The following is a 27,614-nucleotide window of genomic DNA, read 5'->3' as shown; positions in this document are numbered from 1 at the left end:
TTAGTCTCTTTAAATGTACAGGTTTTCCTTAAAATTATAATTATATAATGACAAAAAAATAAAAATATATGTATTTTAAAAAAGGAATTACTTTTATTTTAATGAGAATTACTCATTCTTTTCAGAAAATTTTTGTAATAAAATTATATTTTAAATAGTATTACTTAAATCTTTACATTTTCATATAATTCTCTGTAATTTAATTTTAAAAAAAATAACTTTTTTTTAAACTGGTAATTAAATAAAATTGAGTTACGTAGTTGAACTTTTATAATATAAAACTGCAACTTAAATAATGTTTATTTTGGAGTTAAATATTTTACAAATTGCAGCAGGAACATCTGTGCTTTTGTTCTGTAAAATTATCATCAATTCATATTTATTGACACCACTAGTAAAAGAATGCATTCAATCAACTTATGCTGATTCATCAATAATACACCTCTATATACTATGACCTTAGTTTAACTAGGTTTGTCTGACAGCAAGGATAACCAGAATTATTTTATTTGTATGTGATTTTAAAACTATTATTTTACATTTATTATATTACATACCTTAATAAAATTTTATATAAATTACATTTAAAGATTTATCACATTGAAGTTGTCTAGACTTGATCTGTTGCGACAGATGTATATTTATATAAAACAGATTTTGAACTCGAATAAACTCATGTATAGAGATAGAAAAGTTTCCTTGGTAAAGAATATTTCGGTTGCTTGAAAATAATTGTTTGATCTTCGTAATTTTTCCAATAAATTTTGAATTTGAAATCTATATCAAACTAATTATGAAATGATTGTGTTACATTGAACTAGTTTTTTAAATTTACCTTAAACTAGATTTGGATACTTTTAAAGTCAAATTAAAATTTCATGCATACAAAATTAAAATAATCATTTTGTCATATAAAGACTGTCTTCTTATTTTATTTAATTGTAAAGGATGTTGTGGTCACCACTAAGGTGTAAAGGAATAATATACAGTCATAAGCATAAGTTGACACCCCAAGGGGAAGTGGAAATGTGTTGAGCTATCCGATATGATGACTTAAACAAAGTTGAAAAAAAAAACCACGTAACTACAATTAGGAAAATACAGTACGTGCAGTAGTGCTTTATACAGTCTCTGACCATCCATCACTGGCACTAAAGTTGGTTTCTACTCCAAGTACTTCGGCGATTTTCATCGCTTTTTGTTTCAGTATCGATTCCGAAACAGGAAGATTCAATGAATGAATTTGCTTTAGCCAACGTACCAGAGCATTTTCCACATCTTTGTACGGCAACTTTCTCTGGCGTTTTTGAGACAGCCGTGACAAAGACCCAAGAAAAAGTTTTTAATTTCCTCTTTTTTCTTTCAGAATTTCACCACCAGTCAATATTGGCATTACATTCAAATTCAGATACAAGTTTGTATTTTTCCTTCAGTGTAAGCATTGTTAGCTTTTGGATACTTATTTCTAACAGAAATGTGAAACATGTGCTACAAATAACACGAGTGAAAAGTGAGAAAATGCAAAATTGGATTCTGCTGTGATGTTGATATAGATTACATATTTTCTTTTTGTTTATCTGTTGTTATTTTATATACAAAAATACATAAAATGTTAAGGTATTTTTATTAATATGTGTATATAATAAATAAATCGACTCCCCTTCTGAAAAAATGAGTTCACACTGCACGGTAAGCTGTGTGGTGTGAACTCTTTTTTTTTTTTCCCAGGAGAGGAGTCGACTTATCAGACATCTAAATGAGTGTGGGACAGAAAAAGTATGTTGATTTATCCAGTGGTGACAAGTTAAACGATGTAGAGTAAACCAGAGTTTTTTAATATTAATGCCTATTTAAGTCGGCCGGGATCACAGAAAACTGACTACTTAACTGACGGTGTTGAGTTATACCTATGACGAGTTATGCGGACTCGACTTTATATATATATATATATATGTGTGTGTGTGTGTGTGCGTTTGTTTCCAGGGCCATTGAGTGCTTGGGGCCTGGAAGTAGAATAAGCCTTTTGTTTTTGTACAAATGAAATACATATATTGTTTCTTTATTATTCACTCAGCAGTGAGGGACGTATATATATGTCGAGGGCGATCATGTGGCAGTGGTGAGGGACGTATATATACGTTAAATTCTTTTGGGGTATCACCAAAATCTAGCCAAAAACTACCGCAAAAAAAATTCACATAAAAAATGAATTATGTAACAATAAAAAAAGACTTTTCTTTACTAGACATAACTGTTTACAAATACTTTTTCTAAAACGGAAATGAGAAAAATTGCGTGAAAAAATACTTTAAAAATTTTTCGGGTATATTCTCCACTACTAAGGGATAGAACCATACCTGACTCTCCCACTGCTGAAAGGTTAATAAAAAGCAGTCTTAAAGGTTTTATTTTGTTAGTAAAAATAATGTTAATTTTATAAAGTTTTGAATCATTACAGGCCTATAAGTTTTCTCTGGGCCTGGGGAAAAATCCCTCCTTCTTTATGACTCTGTCTGTTTCTAAAATTATTCAACAATACTATAAAGGGGTAATATAGTGAGTTGCATATTCTTTCTCTAGATCAGGCATGGACAAAAATATTACTCATGAGCCACATTCTGATTATAAAGGCCAAAAACTACAGTAAATATAAAATATTTTTTTTTATGCACACACATTTTTATGTTTACAACCTAAACAATACATAAAATTGTATGTGACAATAAAAATAAAAATTAATGACAATTTTTTTCTTTAAATGTTTGTATATTTTTATTATATTTTTGATTTATGCTTCACATTCTGATATACTTTATGAACATAAGAAATTCATCAACTTGCATGCATCAACGTAATTTTTATTGCAAGGGTAAATGTAAAAGAAAAATTAAGATAGTCAAAATGTTATCATCCTGATAATGTTTTATAATGTTTTTTGATTTGCAGGCACTGCCTGATTCTTAAATTTGTGTGTAAGATTACTCTTTATAGAAGAAAGAAGAGAAAAATGTTGTTAATGAAATTATAAATAATAATTACTTTATCATTTCTTTAATATATACCTTCATAGAAATTTAAATGATAAAGGTTGAAAAATATCAGGATTTTGTGCGGGCTGCTCGTGAACTTTTTGTGTGTTGGATCCAGCCCAGAAATATAGTTTTCCTACTTGAAATACTTTTTATTGGACACAAATATAAATATCCCAACATCTATTGACATGAATCTGTGTCATATCAAGTGATCTACCTCTACTCATTTTATTTATTTACTATAATTTCCTGCAGATAACCTGCAAAAATTGCTGGAACACAGACAAAACTGAGTTAAAGTCAATTTTAAAGCAGTAGTAATCTGTTTTACATGCAGAAAAAATTCATAAGTAATATATATATATTTACACACACACACGGTATATATCAGTATATATACATAAATATAATGTTGAGTGAATCTAAAATAATTTGTTATGACAATTTTAGCGATTCAAAATCTGATAAGGAAAAATTTCATTAAATTTGTGATGTAGAGTAGTAGAAATTTTAATAATTTATGAAGTTCAAGGATATGTCTCTATATAGCTAGTTGTATATAATTATTTTATCATTTGATAACAGAGAAGAAAATAAAATTAGTACTAAATACATTTATGAAGATGATATACTAGCCACTAGGATATCTTGCTGGTCTAATTACTGCACCTTTACCAATGGGATTCTAGAAGAACACTAATATTTTTGACCCAGTTAATGGGTCATCCTGAGGTGTCAAAAGTAAAGTGTTAGTGTCAGAAGGATAAAAGGATAGATTCGGATAAAGCAAACAAGCAGGAGAAATGGGTTACGATGGTGGCAGTTGTGACAGACTCAGAAGATATTGCCTACATGGCAATATCTTCTGAGGGGGGAAGGGAGGAGGAAGAGGGTCCTTGTCCTTGAATGTAGGGGGAAGGGAGTCCTTGTCCTTGTTGTTTATGCACATGTTGATAATGGACTGGTTATAAATTTTATACCTCTCCTCAAATCTGTCATGGCAAGGATGAGGGATAGTTTGGATGATTTTGGTCACCTGCCAGTCTATCTTTATGTTGGGAAGTTGTGCATATAAAGACAATACTGTAGCTGATTCCCCCTTTAAATGTCATCTTTATGTTCAATGAGCCTAATTGAGATATCTGGAGGTGTAACTGACATATGCTGTTCTTCCAGACTCTTCATTTATGGTCAGGATGATACAGTATTCACTCCATTGCTCCACTTCATTTTTGAATTGCAATGCCTGAGAATAATCTGTTAACTGGATTGAAAACATTAGCATTCTTCTAAAATCCCACTGGTAAAGGTGCAGTAATTAGTCCTGTCAATACATTTATTAGTATTCTAGGTTATAATAATAATGTATTCATTTAATATTTTATTTTTAATAATAGATATTATTATAAGATACCTATTATAAAGTATGCTTATATTTAAATTAATTCTTTAAAATTTAATTAATAGTTGCATCATCAAATAATAAAATATATAATAATTATATCCTTATTCCTTATAAATTATATTATTTCATTTTGTTGTTTAATACATTGACTGGCAACCTATTATTGTTAAAATCACTATCCTGATGCTTTGATTTTGTATATTTTACTGTGTATTTTATTGTGTAAATTATTTCATTTCTCAAAATAAATATTCTGTTCTGTGACACCATGATTAGTTTTAATTCTTAATCTAGATGCCCACTATTCATTATTAACCAGTGCTGTCTTATCCATTAGGCAGGCACAGTGCTTAGGGCCTACGAAATTAAAAATTGAGAAAATAGAAGTTATAGGAATAAAAATAAAACATTAAATTTTTGCTCAGTCAGTTTATTTTATGTACAGTTTTCTTCACTTTTTGCAAGCAAAATCTTTAATAATTCCCTCACCTGGCAATTGTTTCAATATTTCACTTTGTATGGAAAGTACAGATAAATATGATAATTTTGTTTAAGAAAAAATTACATTTTAAATAATTTTTAATGTGATTTAATGTTGAAAAAGATTGTTCTCCTACAGAATTTTATCCTAAGATTGACATGTACAGTACATTCTAAGAGCTATATTTGTATTAGGAAAGCTGGATACTAAATTGTGCCATCTGGACCCTGAGCAGATCTTTGCTTCTAGACATATATAAATTTAGATATAACCATTCATGGTTACTTATGGCACCAGCTAGGGGCAACTCCTTTACCTGCGGCCTATGTAGTCCTCCACTATGGCACTTGGCTGGCTAATGCTTTACCCAGCATGGTGTGTGTATATATATATATATATATATATATATATACTGGCAGATCCGGCCACGTGTTGTTGTGGCTCAAAATGTAACTAATATAAATGTATAACACTTCCCTTGTGGGGGAATTTCAAAAAATCCCTTCTTAGTATACATTATCTTGACATACTCTGTTAAAACGCAATCAAAAACGCAAAAAACCGCATCTAAAATAGTTCAATAGAAACCAAGTTTTTCACGGTAAGCCTTAATCCTGTCCATCTCCCCCCAGTAGGGGGAATTTCGACATGTATATTATATAAAAACACGTGCGTATTCGAATGCAGCATTGTATCAAACTTTTAAAGGAATCGGTAGGAACAAACGAATATTACATTTTTATTTATATAGATAGATAGATGATCTGCTTTAGTTCATCCTCACAGAAAAGCATGATGCCTCACAGTAAAGCAAACTTAGGTCGTTGGAGTTAGTGCCATCTGTTAGACATAAAAGCCTTAATCCTAGATGATATCTTTTAATTTATATAATTTATATGAATATTTAACGGAATAATATACAGCCTATGTCCACCCTGAAGGTCCATTCTAAATATTGGTGAAAGAATTTTTGAAATTGGATGAGTACTTTCGGAGATTACCTGTTACATACAAACTTACAAACATTTCCTCTTTATTAGTATAGAAGATATATATATATATATCTTCTATACTAATAAAGAGTATATATATATATATATATATATATATACTCTTGTTATATATATATATATATATATATATATAACAAGCTCCACTCCAGGCTATTACTTTTCTTTCAGATGGTTCTAAATTATTTAATAAATTATTATAATTATTAATTTAGATAAGAGATGGTACCTAACATCTACCTCTAGTACCAAAATTACTTAGCTTCTAATAATTAGTTATAGCATATTAATAGCTTGATTAATTATGGCAATCATTTGGTTTGATATATACATTGGGTTTCAGGAAGTTATTTATACTGGATGTGGTGGGCTTGTATCACCACTTAAATTTTCATTAAGATTTGAAATATCTGAAGCCAGGTTTCTTTCCAAATGGATTTATTTACAGTAATTTACAATACTCGCTACACTTGTTGAGTAAAGAGATCTCAGCTACAAGATTTAAGATAGAACAGTACAAGTCATCCGCAGAGGAGGGAACAAGCCGGAAAAATGCGGGAAAGAGTGTGGCGGGCGGCCAGCACGAGTTTTTATATTCTCAATAAAGCACCGCCTGGATTTTCGTATGCAGCGCCAGGTTACAATTATTCGGCTGCCACACTGGATACTAAATTCTTTTCCTTTTGCAGCAACAATAATTCTTGTACTATTTTGTAATCCAGAAATAATTATGAAAATAGGAAAAATTCATCCACAAACACATCATGTAAATCATTATTATATGTTTGCACTAAAATTTTTGCCTTACTAGTCACTTATCTAATCTAATTAATATAGAATCTTTTTAAATAACTAAATCTTAAAGCAACATCTTTGTTGGTCACACACTATTAAATACATGAACTTGTGCATATTTGGTAACATTATTCACAACCACAAGACAGGATACTTGACACTAATCAACCAAACACTAGCCGTATAAAAGAAAACTTATCCCGACTGATCCTGACTCACGTGATGCGACAACAGGTGATAACATATGAGACACCTCCTTTATATCATATTATAATTTATTGTTTAATTTAAAAATTGATGTTATGTACTGTACTCTATATTGTACTCATATCTCAATTATAAAATACACAGTTATTATATTGTTTCAATTAAAATGCATTAAATTATTTAGAAGATAGTTAAAAACATTAACTTAAAGATTATATTTAAAAAATTAAATAGTGATCGGGCCTACGAGAAGCTTAATGCAGCTCTGTTATTAACATTTTTTTTTTTCTGAGAATGTTCATATCGGATACTGTAGGCCAGATCACATTTTACAAGATAACTTATAAGCAATGTCCTAAAAGAAACCATTGTCAATGAGTTAACTTGTAGTTGGCAGTCAGTATGTTAAGATACCAATTCAACTTTCGACCAGGGCTATGGAGTTGGAGTTGTGGAGTTTTGGTGTTTTAGTTGGAGTCATCAAAAGTCTGCTGACTCTGGATGTGTGTAGGGGCACAATTTAGTTCAACCACTTTGAAGCTTGATAACTCCTGTGGTAAACCATTTGTCTTTGATTCAAAAACCATAGAAGTTATTAGGCTTTAAACAGGGTGATCAAAATCATGCCCCCCCACACATTCTAACATCCATACATACAGGAAAAAAAAACCCAAATCTTTTACTTATCTGGACATTTCAAAGTGTCCCGAGTCCAAAAATTAAAACTTTGGGGGGTCATTTTTTGATTGATTGCTATACTTTCTTCTGTTATATATATATAACAGCTGGGAAAGTAAAAATTATCAAATAAGTATTTATTTATATATTGACTGTCATTACTTAGAGGAGTGTTTTATCTTTGGAATAAAAAAGTTTCTACGTTCTATCTTTATTATTTATTTCGAAATTTATTTGATTTAATGTTTTTGATTTTTTGAGAGCCTTTTTTAGGTTATATCAATACAGAATAAATTTGATTACATATAAAAACAAAGAACTCTATTTATTGAAGCTTTTATTCTGAGGTCACATGATGACATTAGAATTTTCGGGCCTATTTTGGTAACAAGTCTGTCCCTGATTGAATGTAAGGCAAGGTCAGAGTCGGTAGATTTTTAAATGACTCCACGGCCCTGCTATTGACATTATTTTTATTACATTCTCAATTATTACATTCTCAATTTTTAAGCAAGTGATTTTATCTTTCATAATTCTAAGATATGTTTATTTGTTAATTAATTAAATTATTTATTTGATGATGATGATGATGATGATAGTTAATACCAAGTTTGGGTGGAATGAAATAAAAGCAATTTTTTTGTTTTTTTTTTTTCTTTTGCAAAATTTTGAAGAAATTTACTATTTTTGGTGCTTAATGACTATTTTATTATAATTATTAGACAATATCTGTAAGTAATTTTTTGCAGATAAAATAGTTTTACCTTCGACTATATATTTTATGAGTAATAAAATTACAATACACATAATGGTTGGTTATAATTAAAAATTGAATTTAGATACATAATATATATTTTTAATTAGACAATTTAATAATGAAAAGTAGGAAATCTGTAGTAAAATGCAGTAGGAAATTTATTTGATTTAATGTTTTTGGTTTTTTGAGAGCCTTTTTTAGGTTATATCAATACAGAATAAATTTGATTACATATAAAAACAAAGAATTAATAAGCTTATTTCCTAGTGGATTTAAAGTTTTTGTTTTTAATTTCAGCAATACATTCAGTAAAATATACAATTCAGCTTTAATATACAAAATATGTTTATATTTGTTAGCTAGCATAAGAACTCTTATAACTGTTTTAATTGAGGACAAACATAATCAGTTAACAATTTATCTGGGAAACACTGGGTATTGCTGCTAGTGCCTCTGCTAGACCTCTTTGAAGCTCCTTTAATTTCTGTAGTAGACAAACGAGTTGGCACACATTTAAAAATATATGTATAAGAAGATAAACAGAATATCTTGTACTTGTATTTCATTTTTCTTATTAATAAAATCAATTAATTTGCTAGTATGTATAAATATTACATACAATAAATAATATGAAATTGTTCACGACAATTTTTTTCATCACACACAAATTATTTTGTAAATTATGGAAAGCTAAAATAATTTGACTTGTATGTACCTTACAGATATTTTAGTTGGCTCACTGTTTAAAAAGTTTGCCCATCCCTGCGACAATCAATACTTATTTAGAGTTACCATTTATCCCAAATATTTTTTGGGGCTTATCTGATTTGGAGCAATTCATCTTGATCAGAGTATTTTTTCTAAAATGTTCTGATTTGTCGTTTCTATTTGAAAATATTCTGATTTGTATTTAAAACAGTCAAATGACGAGTTGTAAGTGATAAGTATTTGCAGGTGTTGTACCTTACATGCATACACCACTTGTCCTCACACATGCCTTTAGTAATCAGTGGTGTATGCATCAAGTTCTATTGTCCCTATGTAATGCCGTGTGATGGCTTCAAAACCATCAATTATGTGCAATCATTGATGATGGATCAATGATTACATTTGACCAAAACCTAACTTTTTTTACTCTCTTTGCCCTGTGGGTACTAAGAGGATTTTTATTTTTAATTTTGTTCATCATGTATGTGTGTTTTATTTTTGATTTTATTTTATGTATGTTTTATTTTTAATTTTGTTCATCATGTATGTTCATCATCCCCATTGTGTATGTAGCCACATACACAATGGGGACAGCTAGACTTTATAACAAAAATTTAAGTGAAATGTGTAAGTCAAATGAGTACAATTGTTTCAACAGATGATAAAAAATATTCAATAATTGATAATTCAATAAAATTAGTTTAATTAGAATTATTCACTTATTTTCCAGAGTAGCTGCTGCCTATCTAATGCTGTGTATCCATGGAATTTTACACAATGGTACCTCACAATATCCCAATTTTTTGGTTTTGAAATTATGGCAGTACTATACCTGTTTAAGTTTGAATTTTATAAAGTTTAAATATAGAATAGACTGCTTGGTTCAATGTTTTTTTAATCAATGATATTGGCATTTTTTTTATTTATTATGCACAGAAACAAATTAATATAATTTTAATTTCTTTTAAAGAATATTTGAAATATCTGGTCTAAAAAAAATGGTAACTACATCTTGTAAATTATTTTTTTTATAATCTTGTATAAAAATCATAACTAATTTTTCAGATGTGAATTAACAATTGGAAGAGCCATATCTCATATAACAGTTAGGATTGATTGTATGGATTTTGGTATTAAAGCTTTAAAGGCTATGCTGTATCAAGTCTAAAGGTAGATGTACTATATAAGTTAGATGTTTATACCTTTGTCATTGAAGATATAGAAAATCTTTGATTAGATCTTTATTTATTGTGTTTTAACTGCTAAAAAAATTGTTCCTAAGTCAATGCAAATTAATAGAGAGAATGTTGGGAACATAACAATTAAAAATATTTGAAAATTTTGTAAAATAGTTAATTTTTTTTAGACTTATAATTTTAAAATAAGAATAAGAAATTTTAAGTGTTATAATATATAAAATTTACTACCAAAAATATTGTAAACAACCGAAGGAAATTAAATAAGTAAAAAAGTCATTGACTGACTATATGAATCAGAGTTGCCAATTTTTGTGGATCGATTTCTTTGGCCCCCAAATGTCTAAAGTAATTCGAAATATCTTGTTCGAAAGATAATTGTTTTCTTAGATAATGTGCAGAATTTCAAGATTTTCTATAAAGTGGTTCTGAAATATAAGCAATTGAAAAGTGCAAAAATCACCAAAAAAGCTCTTTTCTTCTTCTTTTCTTCATCTGGCACTGCAGATGCTCATAGAGAAAAACTACTGGGTCTGGAAAGCTCAAATTTTAAACTTATTTTAAACTTTTAACCTTTCTTGTTATTGGTGAGGTGCTGGTGAAACTTTCAGATTGATAGGCCAAAATTCACAGGGTTTCCCATTGAGCCATTTTAGTTCTGTGGCTTAATTTTATGCTTATAAGGATAAAATTGCATTGAAACAAATGAATTTTATTTAGAATGTTAAGTCAGAATAACAATAGCTCAAATTTACGCAAATTAAAACTTTTTATGATGATTTTTCTAAATTGCGTATTGAAAGCATTTGGTTGGTGAGCGCCAACTGAATTGTACATCATTGTCTTATGTCTTGATGTAATAATACAATAATTAACCAAAGAACAGTTGATATCCAAGCGAAAACATCTGAGATAGGAAAAAATTGTTAAGAAAAAAACTTTCACAATTTAGATGACAGTTAAAATTTTTATTAGGAATTTTTCTTTGGTAAAGATAAGCTTGGCACTTCAAAGCAGTACCCACAAGAGCCACAAGATTTTTACCTGTTTTATTGTTGTCTATAAATCACTTCCAAGTGCCAAGCTTATGATTACCAAAGAAAAACTCAAAGAAAAGCCATGTCTAAGACTGTCATTAATGAAAACAGATGAAAGTTTTTGATCACTTGTGCAACATTTTCAATCTCGGATGTTTATTGTTTGGTACTCATAGTCAAAAATTCACATCTTATAAATCTCAATAACAAGTTTAATAGAATAAAAATTCTTTTGACCAAATTAACTGGCCTTCTTCAGTTAATGAACTATCGAATACAAAGTTTGAATGTAAAAGAACAAAAATTTAAACATTAAATCAAATATACCTATATTTAAATTTTGTATATTCAATTTTAATGTTTGAATTTTTGTTCTTTTACATTCAAACTTTGTATTCGATAGTTCATTAACTGAAGAAGGCCAGTTAATTTGGTTGAAAACATTTATGTTCTATTAAACTTCTTACTGGAGATTATAAGGTGTTAATTTTTGACTATGTATATAAAATTTAATTTTAAACTTTATCCTATAATGAAGCATCTTCACAAAATGTAGATTTTACAAAATCGGACTTAGAAGCTCTGCTTAATCATTAATGGAATATTTTAAGGAAATGGCTTTATATTTGGTTTCCTTTTTTTCATAATGTAATGTGAGAATTAACAAAGAAGACTGTAAAATATCTATTATTAAATTAGTAGATTTTATTTAGTAAAGGATGTTTTATAGGCTTCATAAAGTGAATAAAAAAATATATTTTTCATATTTTATTTTTATTTTTGATACATTTATTAATTTTAAATGAAAATTGTGCTAATTAATGATTTAAAATCATGGAAAATGAATGAATGAATGAATTAACTTCAATAATAATAAACAAATTAGTCATGTGTTTTAAATTAAAATTATATCTAATGAATTATTTAATTGAGTAATAATTACTGCCTGTGATAAATTTTTGTTAATTTAAAATTTTTTATGTTAAATTTATATTAGTTTACTATTTTATATACAGTGTATGTATATAATTTTATATAATAGAAGAATTTTTTTTAGATATTTATCTGCATATTTTCATCATTGTTTATATTTTTAATGAATTTTCATTATAGAATTATTTTTATTTAAGCATATTTCATAATTCTATTCACCAGATTCTTATTATTTTTTATATATGACACTGACGGTAAAGTGACTTCTAACAATAGGTTGAGCTGCTATTATTTTGTGAGTTCATGGAAAAAAAAGCAAAAGAAGTGACCCACACTTTTCTCTACATATATTATTCTAGTGTATATTTTTAAAATATTTTTGCCATTCTGTTTATATGTATAGAAAAACAGAAAGACAAAAATATTCAATATACAATGATATATATAGATTAGATCTGTTTTATAGTTTAAAATATGAAACCAGAACAAACAAAATTTATAAAATGTTTTTTGTTTACATGCAATACACGCTTTTTACGGAATGTATTTTTGAAAATAAGCATTATCATAGTTCTTAGTGTCTTTTCTTACATATAGATGTTAAACGTTCATTGTACGAACATTAAAATATTAATAGGTATAAATAAACGATCAATATCTACGCTTCATAATACCTGGTTACAAGATATTTATATCAAATATTATTACTTAAAATTTAAATATTTATTGATTTACTTTTCAAGAGAATTAATTTCATTTTAATCATTAATTTTATTTTTTAAATTTTAAAATTAAAAAAGTAATAATAAAATAAAAGACAATGGAGGATTCAGAAATTAACAGATAATTAAATTTTTTTTTAATATATTAGTAAGAATAATGATTCATAAGTTAACAAAGTATAAAGAAAAAAACCAGAAGTTTATTATTGTTCTCATATAATTAATTATAAGTTAATGATACAATTGTAAAAATAATAAAATATATTTTTTAATAAACTCTATTATTTAAAAATCTTATCATTACTTTTATTATTTTGTGATGTCACAATAAATAATTTAATTGTATTTAGTTTTTATGTATTTTCTAATTCATTAAAAGTTTAAACAATAAATTTTTAGTTTTAATCTTTGCAAAAATGTTTATGATTATTTGTAAATTTATATTTACCAGTTTAATTTAAAATGATTTTATTATAAATGTAAGCTTGTGTAATTAATACGAAGAAATGTAAATGAAGTGTGTTAATCGTTAATAACACTAATTTTAGGTTTTGTAATTACTGTAATAGGGCAAATTTAAGATGCACTTTTTCATGTAGACTTGAGGTGCTTCTTAAATTTGGAGTATTCTTTGTCATTCTTAAAAAGTTTGTATATAATTAAAAATTTTTATAGTATTTCCTGATTATATTTTTTATTAATTATACTTTATTTTAAATGAATTGTTAACAAATTTTTACAAAAATAAAAATACAGATAAGTATAACCTTCTTCCAAACATCTTAATATTTTATTTTATTAAGTAGTTTTGAGGAATCAAACCTTTTCCATCAGAATATGCAAAAAAAAAAAAACTGTATAAAAATTAAGGATAAAAATGTAAAGAGAAAACAAAGATAACAGCTTAAAATTCATAAAATACTGGTGGTAACATTCAGCTCACAAATTAACTGAATATTGTATTGTTGTTGTTATTATCATTAGCATTTTCATGTAATTTATAGCTATGAATATTATGAGTTATAAGTAACATTTTTAGTTTTTAATAAATTCTTTTAAACTATATTTATTTTTAATTATCAATTTTTTCCCGAAAATTCCTTTTTTAATGTATTTCCTTCGGAATTAGCACAATGTTGCTGTTGAGAACAAATCATACAGGAACACTTTGAATGGAAAAAGTAGGTTTATCGATACAAAAAGATATGCATTTCGGGCTTAATGCCCCTCATCAGTTCTATTATATCAAATATATCGGTAAAATATTATGTAAGATTACAGAATGTATTAAAATATATTTAACATATGCGTACAAAAGTTTTCATAGCAAATATAACAATTTGGTTATTCCAGCAGCCACTATAATAATCTTAGGTTAATTATATTTACTATGAAAACTTTTGTATGCGTATGCTAAATATATTTTAATACATTCTGTAATCTTACATAATATTTTACTGATATCATTTGATATAATAGGACTGATGAGGGGCACTTAAGCTTGAAATGCATATCTTTTTGTCAATAAATCTACTTTTTCCACTCAAAGTGTTCCTGAATGATTTGTTCTCAACAGCAATCTTGTACTAATTCTGAAGGAAATACATATGATTCGGAGAACAGCAAGCAACCAAGGTTGTGTTTGGAAATTGTAACTGGCTGTTACTGGTAACACCGGTTACAATTTCCAAATGCGCCCAAGATTCCTTTTTAAAGTTAGAATATATCTTAAATTATGAGATACTTGAATTTGAATTCTTTGTCACTCTGAAAGTTTATGAATCAATGATATAGTATTTCCTGAATATTATCATTAATTTTTTACTCTTTAATAAGTTCTTTTAAACTAGAGTTACTTCTAATTATCATTTAATTTTTTTATAAAAGTCTCCTTTTTAAAATAGATTTGTCTTAATTTTGGAGACTTCTTAAATTTGGTAACATCTTCAAATAATTCAGTTATTTAGCAATAGTTTGTATTGGATCACAGGGATGGTCTGAAGCTTGTGTGTCCTTATATTGTCTAGCCATATAGACCACAATAAGGGAACTTTGTCTAACTACTAGAGAAGTTAATTTATTTTGTATTGGATCCCAAGTATAACTTGTGTGTTTGTTTTATTGTAAATATTTAAAATTTTATAATTTATTGTTAAGAATAATTTTGTTTATTATGTTGATTATCCGATGGATCTAAGTCCACGGATGTAATAAGGATGTATGTTAAGGACTCAAGTAATGACCAATTACACGTGCACGAATTTGGCGAAACAACAGTAATTTATTCTAACAGTACAATAACCGCGAGATGCTTCCTAACCCTCAAGTTTACACGATACACGACTTAAAACTAACGAAATTTACAATACTCTATATACATATATACATACACATTTTCCTTCTATACAATAATTGCATATATTAGCCTTCGACGAATCACGGTATTATGTTAAGTAAATGCAACACGATCTCGAGTTCCAAGCGTTCCTTTTCTTTACGTTAATTCACAAAACTAATAGTTCTTTCCGATACCTGAACGTAATTTACGTCACCAGAAGTACGTCCCTCGTTGATACTTCTCAATTACACTACGATGGAAACGGATTGTGCTTCCCGACTGAAAGTGGTCGCCCTTTCTAGACTCCTGTTCTCCCGGTCTAACTCCGACGTCCTTGCTGACCCTTCCTCGGCAACCTTCCTCGACGAATCCAAAAGCAGCCAAAAAGTGTCCTCAATCGTGAGAGTCCCTCAATTTATATTTCCCGCTCTCCGGAAGTCCGCTTCACTTATTGTCCCACTCTGGACCAATCAGAAAGCTTCTCACGTATCCTAAGGTGACATCATAAGAAAATTCCACGCGACACGGTACAAACCAAGAAAACCCGATACATACAAAAAGGAAACCGAGAAAATAATTAATAATAATAATAATAACAATAATACATAGTTGCGTAGCACTACATATCTCCCCCCCCAAGCGACTCACTTCCCGTAGTGCAAACTACGGAAATCAATTTTGCGTTCACGTAGGTTATAAGGTTTCTTACGCACCTCAAGGTCAGTGCACTTCTGCACACCACTTGTGTCAACACCTTGCGTGTTAGTGACCACCCCACGTCTCCTCACCAACCGATCATCCAGGACTTCATCATCATCCTCCAGTACAATTCCTCTATCCTCCCTCTTTTTTTTCTTATTACAAATCGGATAGCCATAGCAAGGTTTTAGGCGATCGACATGGACAGTCTCCTGATCCTTCATATTGCAACCCTCCACACGATACGTAGTTGGGTTTATCACCTTGGTGATCCGAAAGGGTCCTTTATAATTATAAGAAAACTTATTCCCTTTAACACCTTTCTTTCTCACCCAAACCCTCTGCCCTTCCGAAAAACTTACTAATGTTCTCCCTTTGCTTCGATAATCCCTTCCTTTCTTGTTGTAATTTCGCGCATGGATACTCGCATTTTCCCGTAATGCACGGAGTTTCGTGACCAGGAATGCCCTACGCTCATCGGTAGACATATCATCAGGCAGGTATTCGATATTAGGGGTACGGGGATCAACACCATACAAGAGGAAGGCAGGTGACTCATTTATGGCAGTGTGGTGCGAATTGTTATAGGCAAAACATGCAGAAGGTATCATTTCATCCCATTCGACTCTCCCATCGTCAGAGGATTTAGTTATCATTTCGACTAACGATCTGTTCACCCGTTCGCACGTGCCATTCGCACAAGGTCGATAAGCGGTAGTAATGTTCCTCCTAATTCCTAACCACTTGCAACAGTCCGAGAATAAAGATGATAGAAAGTTGGTACCTCTATCGGAAATAATTACTTCTGGGGCACCGTACCTACAAACGATTTCATTAAATATTGTATTACTCACAGACCATGCAGTTTGGTCCTTCAAAGGGTGTGCTTCGACGAAACGAGTGAAAATATCTACTATTACAAGGATGAATCGGTTACCGCTGCTCGATGTGCGGATAGGTCCTACTATATCCACAGCAATCTTTTGGAAAGGTGCCTCAGCCGTCTCGTTTTCTTGGAAAGGAGCCTTTCCTTTGTGTACATTATGCCTCTGGCACCTTTCACACGTCTTAATGACACCTTCGACCTTCTCTCTCAAATTCCGAATATAATAGTGTTTCTCAATGTTAATTATAGTTTTTCGCACGCCCCAATGCCCCGACAGATTGTTTTCGTGAACAGCCTTAATCACTTCCCTAGCAAGATCCTCCCCTACGCATAATTGGCTAACATACTTGTCACGGGACTTCAAGAGGCTTCTTCTATACAGGCATTCGCTTATTACTACATACTGGTGCATATAGCTCCCAATATTTCTATTCCCGGGGCTTCTCAGTAAATCCCTTTTTATGGGGCCAAAAGTTTCATCGCGATCCTGTGATAAACCAATCTCGTATCTATTAGGGATTACAGCCCTTGTAGATTCAACATCGAAGTGATGAACCCCGTTAACGTTCCTCGAAAGGAAGTCCGCTACTTTATTGTCAACGCCTTTCACATGTTGGACTTCTATATGGTAGTCCATAATCTCCATTATCCAACGAGTCAGACGCTTGCTCCCATTTTGAATGTTGCTAAGGAACACAAGGGGTTTATGGTCAGAGAGTATTATCGTTTTTTGGCCTAGAATTAAAAATTTGAAGTGTCTTAAGGCTAAAACAATTGCTAGACATTCTTTCTCAATTGTGGAATAATTGATTTCTGCCCCTTGAAATCTCCTACTAAAATAGCCTATCGGAGCCAGTCCCTTTTCGTGCCGTTGTTCGAGCACCGCAGCTGCCGCGTTGTCAGATGCGTCAGTGTGCAAATAGAATGGTCTATCAAAATCCGGGTGAGCTAGAATTGGTGGGCTTGCTATTGCCTCTTTTAACTTTTCAAAACCTCTCTGACATTCTGGGCTCCATAAAAATCTCTTCCCTTTCTTGGTGAGTTCTGTTAATGGAGCAGCGATATCGGAAAACGACGGGATAAAATTCCGAAAAAAACCAACCACACCGAGAAAACTGCGGACCTCTTTTACACTACGAGGTGTTTCCACTTTCTTGATCGACTCAACATTGTTGGGATCAGGTCGCACACCCTCGCTATTAATAATATGTCCTAAATATCTCACCTCCTTTGCTAATATTTGGCATTTACTCGGATTTAATTTTAGGCCCTCATCCCTTAATGTACTAATTACTCGATCGACAAGCTCAAGATGATCCTCCAAACTTTGTGAAAATAATACAATATCATCTTGAAACACAAAGCAGCTATTTCCGACAAATTTTGCTAAGATCTTCGTCATAATGTATTGGAAAAACCTCCCACTATTCTTCCCACCCTGAGGCATCCTACAAAGTTGGTATTTTCCCCATGGTGTGGAGAACGCAAATATGTGTCTTACCTTGGGATCTAGAGGAATCTGGAAATACCCTGCTTTTAAGTCCAATACCGAGAAATATCTGTTCCCATTAAGTTGGGATAAGATGTCGTCTATTCGAGCCATCGGGAATATTTGGGGTTCTGTTATATCATTAATTTTTCGCAGGTCCAAAGTGATACGAATCTCACCAGAGCTTTTAGGAACAACATGTATAGGAGAGTTCCACTCCGATGAGCTCTCCTCACATATACCTGCTTTTATCAGCTCACTAACTTGCTTCTTAAGGCCAGGTAAGTAACTGTACGGAATTCGGTACTGTCTAACGTTGACCGGACGTTCCGACGTCAGGCTAACAGAGTGCATATGTCTGCTAGTGCCAGATAACTCGGCAATTTCGCTAGCAATAGCGTCCGGATACTTTCTCAAAATATTTATTATTTTCCTCTTAACCGGTTCATCTAGGTGATCCAATCTCCACACCTCTCTTTCTACCTCTGCCACCCCTACCTCACTATTTATATTAATACAAAATCTCCCTTCACGACCTTGCTTATCTGCCTTAACCACTGATTCGATCCCCACCAACAGCCCAGGGTGCTGGCAAATAATGTCCATCCCGATGATCATCTCGTAACCTGCCCTTTCAGGAAACCCAACACTTGGTGTTGTCGTGCATACCTTTTTCCCATCGTGGAAACAGCACTCGATTGCTACGGCCTCATCACTGTTTATGAGTGCTCCCGACATCCCACTAATACATGAATTGTTTGGGACCACCCAATTCCTATTTTCACGCCTGATATATTCAGTCAATTCATTCTTAATTACGGTCCTTTCTGCACCTGTATCTACTAGACCAGCAATTTCACGTCCTAGGATTACACCTCTTACAATCGGTAACCCCCGGTCTGACAAGTGGATCTTTCTGGTCAGTTCTAATTTAACTAACCGGTCATTCGCCTGACCTTTCAAATGACCTCTGACTAGTTTAAACCTCTTCTCTTGTTGCATTTTCTCGAAATATGGCCTATTTCACCACACGTGTAACAACGGCGCTCTTTTCCCCACCTCTCGCGGTTATTGTTCCCCTTCATGTGCTCGAGTAAAGATGCCATGGACTCGGTCAAACTCCTTATTTGAGTCTCCAACTCCTCTACACGCTTACCCAATTGTACTTCCCTTCTCTCCAACCCCCTTTCATGCTCAACATTTGCGCATACCTCACTTATCCCACCTCGTTTGTTGCAGGCCGATTCGATTTCCTCTTCTTCTTCGGCCTTTACTATCGCCTCATCCAAGGTGTCCGGCCGCCTCTGCATCACCTGCCTCCTAATCTCCGCTAGTAGTCCTTTTATAAAGCATTCCTTAACAGCATTGTCGCGAAGCGTCGCTAAATTAGAATTGCGCGTCACCGCTCGTGAAAACAACGACTTAATCCTAATCCCGTATTCGCAAACCCTCTCCCCTCTTCTCTGGGAGATCTTTAATACCTGATCAAACGGGTCCTGTTCTTTTTCTTTACGACCAAAGCACTTTATAAGAGCCCTCCTTATTTCATCATAGCTCATGACGCCCTGGTCCCTTAAATCGAAAAATAAAGACAAGGGCTCACCTTTTAGGCGGGCTTGAACTACGGTGACCTTCACAGTCTCATCCCAGCTTGCCAACGACGCGACGTTCTCGACGGTTTGGAAAAACCTACTCACATCTAAAATATCTCCGGGCAGGTTCGAAAAACATGGGATCATGCCCATAAATCCCGTTACAATAGGCACATTGCCCAATTCCCCTGCCCCAGAAGATCCGCTGGTAATTTGTTCATCCATAGTTTACCGAAACCTTTTGGTTTTACAATAATATAATTTACAATTCCAATGGCTATAATTACAGATATAAGCGGCAGTAGGATGAGGGGTTAATACAAGATGCACGTTTGGTCGGTCCTTTTACAACAAACAACCCGATCAATATCCTGTCGCGGACGCCAATGTTGATTATCCGATGGATCTAAGTCCACGGATGTAATAAGGATGTATGTTAAGGACTCAAGTAATGACCAATTACACGTGCACGAATTTGGCGAAACAACAGTAATTTATTCTAACAGTACAATAACCGCGAGATGCTTCCTAACCCTCAAGTTTACACGATACACGACTTAAAACTAACGAAATTTACAATACTCTATATACATATATACATACACATTTTCCTTCTATACAATAATTGCATATATTAGCCTTCGACGAATCACGGTATTATGTTAAGTAAATGCAACACGATCTCGAGTTCCAAGCGTTCCTTTTCTTTACGTTAATTCACAAAACTAATAGTTCTTTCCGATACCTGAACGTAATTTACGTCACCAGAAGTACGTCCCTCGTTGATACTTCTCAATTACACTACGATGGAAACGGATTGTGCTTCCCGACTGAAAGTGGTCGCCCTTTCTAGACTCCTGTTCTCCCGGTCTAACTCCGACGTCCTTGCTGACCCTTCCTCGGCAACCTTCCTCGACGAATCCAAAAGCAGCCAAAAAGTGTCCTCAATCGTGAGAGTCCCTCAATTTATATTTCCCGCTCTCCGGAAGTCCGCTTCACTTATTGTCCCACTCTGGACCAATCAGAAAGCTTCTCACGTATCCTAAGGTGACATCATAAGAAAATTCCACGCGACACGGTACAAACCAAGAAAACCCGATACATACAAAAAGGAAACCGAGAAAATAATTAATAATAATAATAATAACAATAATAATTTATTGTTAAGAATAATTTTGTTTATTATTCTTATAATCTTAAAATTAAATCCATTACTTTAAAAACTGAATTTATATAATTTTAGGTTGAAATTTTAAAATAAATTCCATACTAAATATCAGATAACTTGGAGTTTATTCAGTTTTAGTTTAAATTCTAAGCTCCCAATATAAACTAACTTCACATTTTATAAAGATATGAAAATTTGTAACTTAATGAATAAATGTATGAATTTTTTACCATCTGCTCTATTATAAAAACAGTTTGGAATTGGCTCTGCACTAATATTCGACTACACAGTTATACACAGGAGGATATTGAAAAACATATTAAAAATAAAATGATTCCAAACAGCTACTTGAATATACCTGATATTATTAAAAAATGTGAAATTGATAGAACTAGTAATGATATATGCCTCGAACTACACCCAGCAGACATGCACAGCTACAAAATAAGTTCTGATTATAATCCCAAAACAAACAGATACTTTCAGTGGATAGTGTACACGGATGGCTCTAAGCAAGAGTGTGGAGTGGGAGCTGGTGTGTGCATTCAAAACAACAGCAATAAGACAATATATCAGGCCAGATCAAAACTTGCTAAACATTATAGCATTGTGCAAGCTGAACTATGGGCTACGTACAAAGCAATCACCCAAATAAAAGATAACTTAAATAAATACAAAGGTAACATAAAATTCCTTATTGACAGTAAGGTGGTTCTTCATGTCTTGGCAAAAACTGAAAACATCACGCTACTGGGCAAAGAAGTTATTAAAGTAGCGCAATATCTCAGTACTACCCGCAATATCCAATTCAGTTGGATACCAACTCATAAAGGACATAAAGGAAACGAACTGGCCGATTCTTTGGCCAAGATGGCTAGTACTCTCAAGACACAGGGTACACAGGGTACATATACCAGGTTACCAAAATCAACACTGAAAAATTCCTTAAATGAATGGACACTAATTGAATGGCAGGAAGATTGGAATAATTCTACAATGGGGAGACTTTGCCATCAGTTTATTCCCCCTATTACTAATCGCATCAAGGCTAATTACTACAAACCTAGATCTGAAACCACCCAATGTTTAACGGGGCACGGAAATTTTATGGCCTACCTCTATTGCTTTAAGAAGAGAAACGCTAATAAATGCCGGTGCGACAATAATAGCATAGGAGATGCCCTACATTTTATATTCCACTATGAATGATATGAAGGTCAACGCATTCCATTTTATAGGGAATGCATTCAAGAAGGTCAAAATTGACCATCGACACTACAAAACATTTTTGATAAGAAAAATCTGTGGAAGTGTTTTGAAAGGTTTATTGAAAGCACCAGGGCTCTTCTGCCAGACTTCTACAGAAAAGAAAAAATTCCTGAGAATGAAAACAAGAACAAACAAGATGACAAGGAAGACAGTGAAACAACGGAATTGGCCGTGTAAAATTCTTCTGTACATAGTTGTCTAGTATTAGTTTAGTTTTAGATTCTACATTAAAGAAAAAAGAAAAGAAAAAAAGTGGCATTCCCATTGATATGTATTGAGTCCTCACGTACCATGTATTTAGTATTATTATATTATATCATAGTAAGCTGATATTTTCATTCTCTCTGTGTATTAAAATTGTAACCAGTTCTTAATATTATTGTAACATTACAGTGTTCAAGGTTACTTTCTACCTACCCATATGTGATGGGTTTTGCATTTTACTGTAACCGGGCCATTTTTTGTAATTGTTAATATTGAATAACGGTATTGTCAGCTTTAGTAATTACGGTTATTAATAATTTCCGATGCTTTCTGAGGTCCTAAGAACTTTTTTCACCTTTACTTTTCCCCCTCTTACTTTATACTTCTCCCTTCAGAACCCTTCCTTCAACCTTTTCTTCACCCCTTTCTCTTCCTAGTGGGCTAAGTTTGCAAAAGCAGGCAGCCCCCTCCTTCTTTATTGTTATTTATTTATTTATTATAGTCAATTTTTTTATTAGAGTTATAAAAAATAAATTAAAAATTTGGAATTAAATTTTGAAATTGTATTTAACCAAGAAGATATTTTATAAGTAATTTTTAATTTTTATATATTATTTGGGAAAGTGGGGAGAATTATAATTAATACAGTCAACTCTGCTTACTTTAAGCATTATTTGTTTAATGATATATTTTTACCTGACCTGCTGATTTTTATAAGTTAAAATACACTTATAAAACTTCACTTATTGTAATCAAGGTTTTGTTGTTATTAACTGCAGTTGAATGGGCATTTTTAAGCTCTCTTTTCATGTCGTTACGTAACTCTGGATTTCTTCTATTTCGAAGTTAAGACAATGAAGAAAATATACATTTTCAAGTCTATGTTTTAATCCATTTTTCACCAACCACAGAAGTAACAGCTAAAAATACATGAAGATAAACTTCACGAAAAGACAAACAGTAAGTAGAAAATTCACATGGTTAAAAACGATATCAACGTCAGCCTTTCTATGGAGGATCTGACGTTTTCACATTAAAAACGGAAGTATAATCTTCTTACCATACCATCAAGTCCTTAACATATTTATAACTGGTCTGGCCCTCTAGTGGTGGTTCTGAGTATTCCAATCATTTACATGTCGTTACGTAACTCTGGATTTCTTCTAGATTCAGATCCTCCATAGAAAGGCTGACGTTGATATCGTTTTTAACCATGTGAATTTTCTACTTACTGTTTGTCTTTTCGTGAAGTTTATCTTCGTGTATTTTTAGCTGTTACTTCTGTGGTTGGTGAAAAATGGATTAAAACATAGACTTGAAAATGTATATTTTCTTCATTGTCTTAACTTCGAAACTCTCTTTTCATGTTATCAGCCTTATATTGAAGCTGATAACATGCCATCATTATCAGTTATTATTACCAGTTTTAATCAGTGATTTAAACATTAATCATTATTTGCCTGCAATACAGCAATTTAAATTGTTGACATTTCATTTATACACTAATTGTTGTTATGGGATTTTAGCAGGCAAACAATACTGGATGAATTACATATTAAATAATCTTTGATTTGTACAATTTTTAATTTGTTTTAACATGTCCTTTTAATATCAAAGTCATTCAAACCAACATTTTCAGTAATTGCAGTCTTATGCAATACTTAATATTATCATTTAGTTATTTTTTATCAGTATAAATGAGTCCCAAAGTGATTACAATAAGCAGATTCTTTTATATTTAACAAATGTATTTGAATCTGTTCTGTGAAAGTGAAATCTTTCGAATTACTAAGATGTGATGTTAATATCATATTGTTCATTATATCAGTGCACTGTATTACTTCAAATTTAAGATATTTTTGAATTTAAAGTGCATCCTATTTTTTAAAAGAGATTTTCCAAGTAAAAATATATGAGAGAAGTATATGAGAAATAAATATAAGATCAATAATTAGAAGTAAATAGAGCTTAATTAAAAGAATTTACTACAATATAAGAACATTTGTGTAGCTTATATCAATATCCTTTACCATCAAATGGTAAGATAGTGATAACTCTATACTATTTTTAGTTCTACTTATACTTAGAACCCCAAGGACCTCAGTTGTGGAGTTTTATCATAAATACAATATGCTTCCATAGTCATTTCTTCCAATTTCCACAATATGTAAACATGGCTTCCAGCACCCTAATACAGTAAGCCCTCGTTTAATGCTATCTTAGTTAACACTGATTTGACTCAGTTAACGCTGTCTGCTTGAAGCCTGAAAAAAAGGTAAAAATTTATGCCAATTCAAATCATCACGGCATTTTATTGATTTGTATATAATACAATTATTCCTGAACACAAACCAAGCAGCAAAAGGCGGCAATTCATCGTAGTGCCATACTTTCCTTAAATCTATATTTGTTTGGTGCAATTTTGGAAAAATATAACATCATGTATGCCATGGGCAATATCAACTTTGCTTGGTAAGAATTAACTGACAAATGCATGAACGAGGTATGGAAGAAAGTATGGCTGGAGGGAGATAAGAATTCTTAACGAGAAGAACCTATCTTTGACCAAATTGTCAACCTAATCGATACAGCAGGACTAGGAGATGTAGACGAGCAGGATATTGTGCAGTTACTGCAGGTTTCTGGTGAAAGCCTTACCAACGATGACCTTCAAGAACTGGCAGAACAAGGAATTCATGTAGAACTTGGAAAACAGTGATTCTGAAAACAAAGAACCCAAAGAATTTCTCTACAGATTTCCTTAGTAAGAGTTTGGTAGAGATAACTGAAATCGTTGATCAAATTGTAGTGAATGATTCAGATTTTGAAAGAAGTGCAAAAGCAAAACAAGGTGTTTTTGGATGCAATCTCCTGCCATGTTTGCTTAAAAAAATAAAAAAAAGCAACAAAATCCCTACACGACTTCATTGCAAAAAAATCAAGAATTTCACAAGAGTCAGAACCTTCACAAAAAATGAACTTTACATTTCTGCATGCATATGCTTGTGTATTATTTAACATATATTATTAAGCAAATTAATATAAAAATAACTTACTCTGTGTTAAAATGACCTTGTTTAATGCTGTTTCATTTAGCGCTTTGTTGTCTAAGAACATATTCCCTGTGTTAAGCAGGGTTCTTACTGTATGTACTGTACACAGGGCCTATTTACACCTATTTACCCAACAAATAGTTGATAAAGAATTGGAGATTATTAGCGTTGTGGTTAGAAATGCAGGTTGTACATTAATTTAAAAAAACCAAATCAGAACTAGAGTTTTAAAATTATTATTCTTGGTTTCTACCTTGAAAGTTAAATATGATAATGTATGTACAGTACAGTACATGGGTATCCAGCCCTTATCTTGGGCATGTTGTGTTATACCTTGCATTATCTGTTCATCACTAATAATATTTTAAAAATATGTACAATTTATACATTAATTTTACTTGTTAATTATTTTTTAAGTTTTAATGTGCTACGGTTATTCATTAAATTTATTCTTGTAGATTGTATACTGTTTATAATAGATTTTAAATTAATAAAAATTTGATGGTTTATAATCTTTTTGTTAGGAAATAAATTCATATATTGAAGGGAAAATATACAGATGTTTTTCAGAATCTAAAATTATTTAATAAGCAATATTTTTGAGGTTTAAGTATACATGATAATTTAATGTTTTCATCAATTATTATTAGTATCAAATATTTAATAATTTGTCAAAAGTTTGCAGGTTGTGATTTGGATAATTAAATAATTTAATGATTGGATAATTTGACATAAAGACAGGTCATGTCTTCATCTGTTGGTAACATTTATCCTTATAAATATGGATAATTTAAAGTAATTCAATTAAATTTAAAGTGGATATAGACTTGAAATTGTCATTGAACATGCAAACACAGTGTCATTTTTGTTATCTGGACTTTCCAAGTCAGAGTCTACCTAAATGTATTTAAACATTCTGAATATGGATTGTTCTGATTAATTCATTTTTCGTGCTATTTAAACTTAATTAAATTCTGTACTATCTGATCATCAAAGTTGCCAATAGATGGCAACATTCTTCTATGGTATCAATTCTCAATCTATAAGTTATTTAGTCAGTCAAATTATAGCTTAATACAGGGTGACAATAATTAACCCGTACAAAGTTTGTAGCAATGCTGCACCTGAACTTTTTTACTGTCACCCATTTACATACTATTGTTTAATTCTCCATGATTTCCTGCCCGTGTAGATGTACTTTCGATGTAATAAGGGTTAGTTTCTTTATTTTTTTAATGGTGTCGAACAAATGTTGTGCAATTTTGGAGCTATTCCGGCGAGGAAAGCATCAATGTGAAATTGTTCGTCTGCTCGGTGTTCCAAAAATGACAGTCTCAGATGCAGTTCGGCAATTCAAGGAGCTTGGCCACAATGGTGACCGTTCCGGACATGGAAGAAAGCGCACTGTCAACACGTCTAGGAACTGCAAGATCATCACAAAGCGAGTTGACTGACATGCAAAGGTCTCCATGAGAAAAATTGCTTGTGAGATCAGAATCAATCGCGAATCGGTGCGGTTAATGGTGAAAAAGGAACTTGTAGTTGAGCCCTACAAGGTCCAAAAGGTTCAGCTCTTCACCGATGAAAACAAGTGCGTGAGACTCCAAAGATCCCGTTAACTCAAGCGTCAGGCCGCAGGTCGACAATAGGTGTGCATTCTCTTCACAGACGAGAAGCTTTTCTCCGTATAACCATCAAAACGACAGGAATTGGTCCGTGGGGCTCCTGGATGCTCAGCCGTCATCGAACATCACAAAATCCAATGTCAGCCATGGTTTGGGGCGGAATTTGTGCGAGCGGCAAGACACCTCTTGTTTTCGTCGATCAAGGGGCCAAAATCAATCAAGATGTGTACCACTGTGACATTCTCGAGGCTGTGGTACTTCTGTGGGCTCAGCAGCATTTTGGCAGTGCAAAATGGATGGCAGGACTCGGTGCCGACACACAGGGCGAAG

General features: G+C 32.0%; 2 protein-coding genes across 6 annotated transcripts in view; both read left to right on the top strand.

The window, feature by feature from the left end:
• The window catches only part of LOC136984350 (uncharacterized), a 147,866-nt gene that overhangs the window by 47,254 nt on the left and 72,998 nt on the right, over window positions 1–27,614 (top strand). For 2 of the 5 annotated variants that reach the window (XM_067281342.1, XM_067281301.1), the window contains exon 2: window positions 10,139–10,243. The exons of 2 other annotated variants lie outside the window; for them this stretch is intronic. The gene's annotated coding sequence lies outside the window, so the exon portion shown is untranslated. Of the gene's footprint in view, window positions 1–339; window positions 512–10,138; window positions 10,244–27,614 lie in introns of those variants that run through there. One more of the 5 variants, XM_067281311.1, reaches the window with a different exon arrangement.
• On the top strand, window positions 21,464–22,342 carry LOC136984055 (uncharacterized). The gene has a single exon (XM_067280978.1). The coding sequence runs from the start codon at window positions 21,464–21,466 to the stop codon at window positions 22,340–22,342; it is 879 nt and encodes a 292-aa protein (XP_067137079.1).

The sequence above is a fragment of the Centruroides vittatus genome, unplaced genomic scaffold (genome assembly GCF_030686945.1).
Source record: "Centruroides vittatus isolate TY-2023 unplaced genomic scaffold, ASM3068694v2 contig_120, whole genome shotgun sequence".
NCBI lineage: Eukaryota > Metazoa > Arthropoda > Arachnida > Scorpiones > Buthidae > Centruroides > Centruroides vittatus.
This window is presented reverse-complemented; position numbering and strand designations above follow the sequence as displayed.

Bases quoted from the DNA above. Each gene is read 5' to 3' on its own strand.
- LOC136984055 (XM_067280978.1), top strand. From the start codon at position 21,464: ATGATTCCAAACAGCTACTTGAATATACCTGATATTATTAAAAAATGT.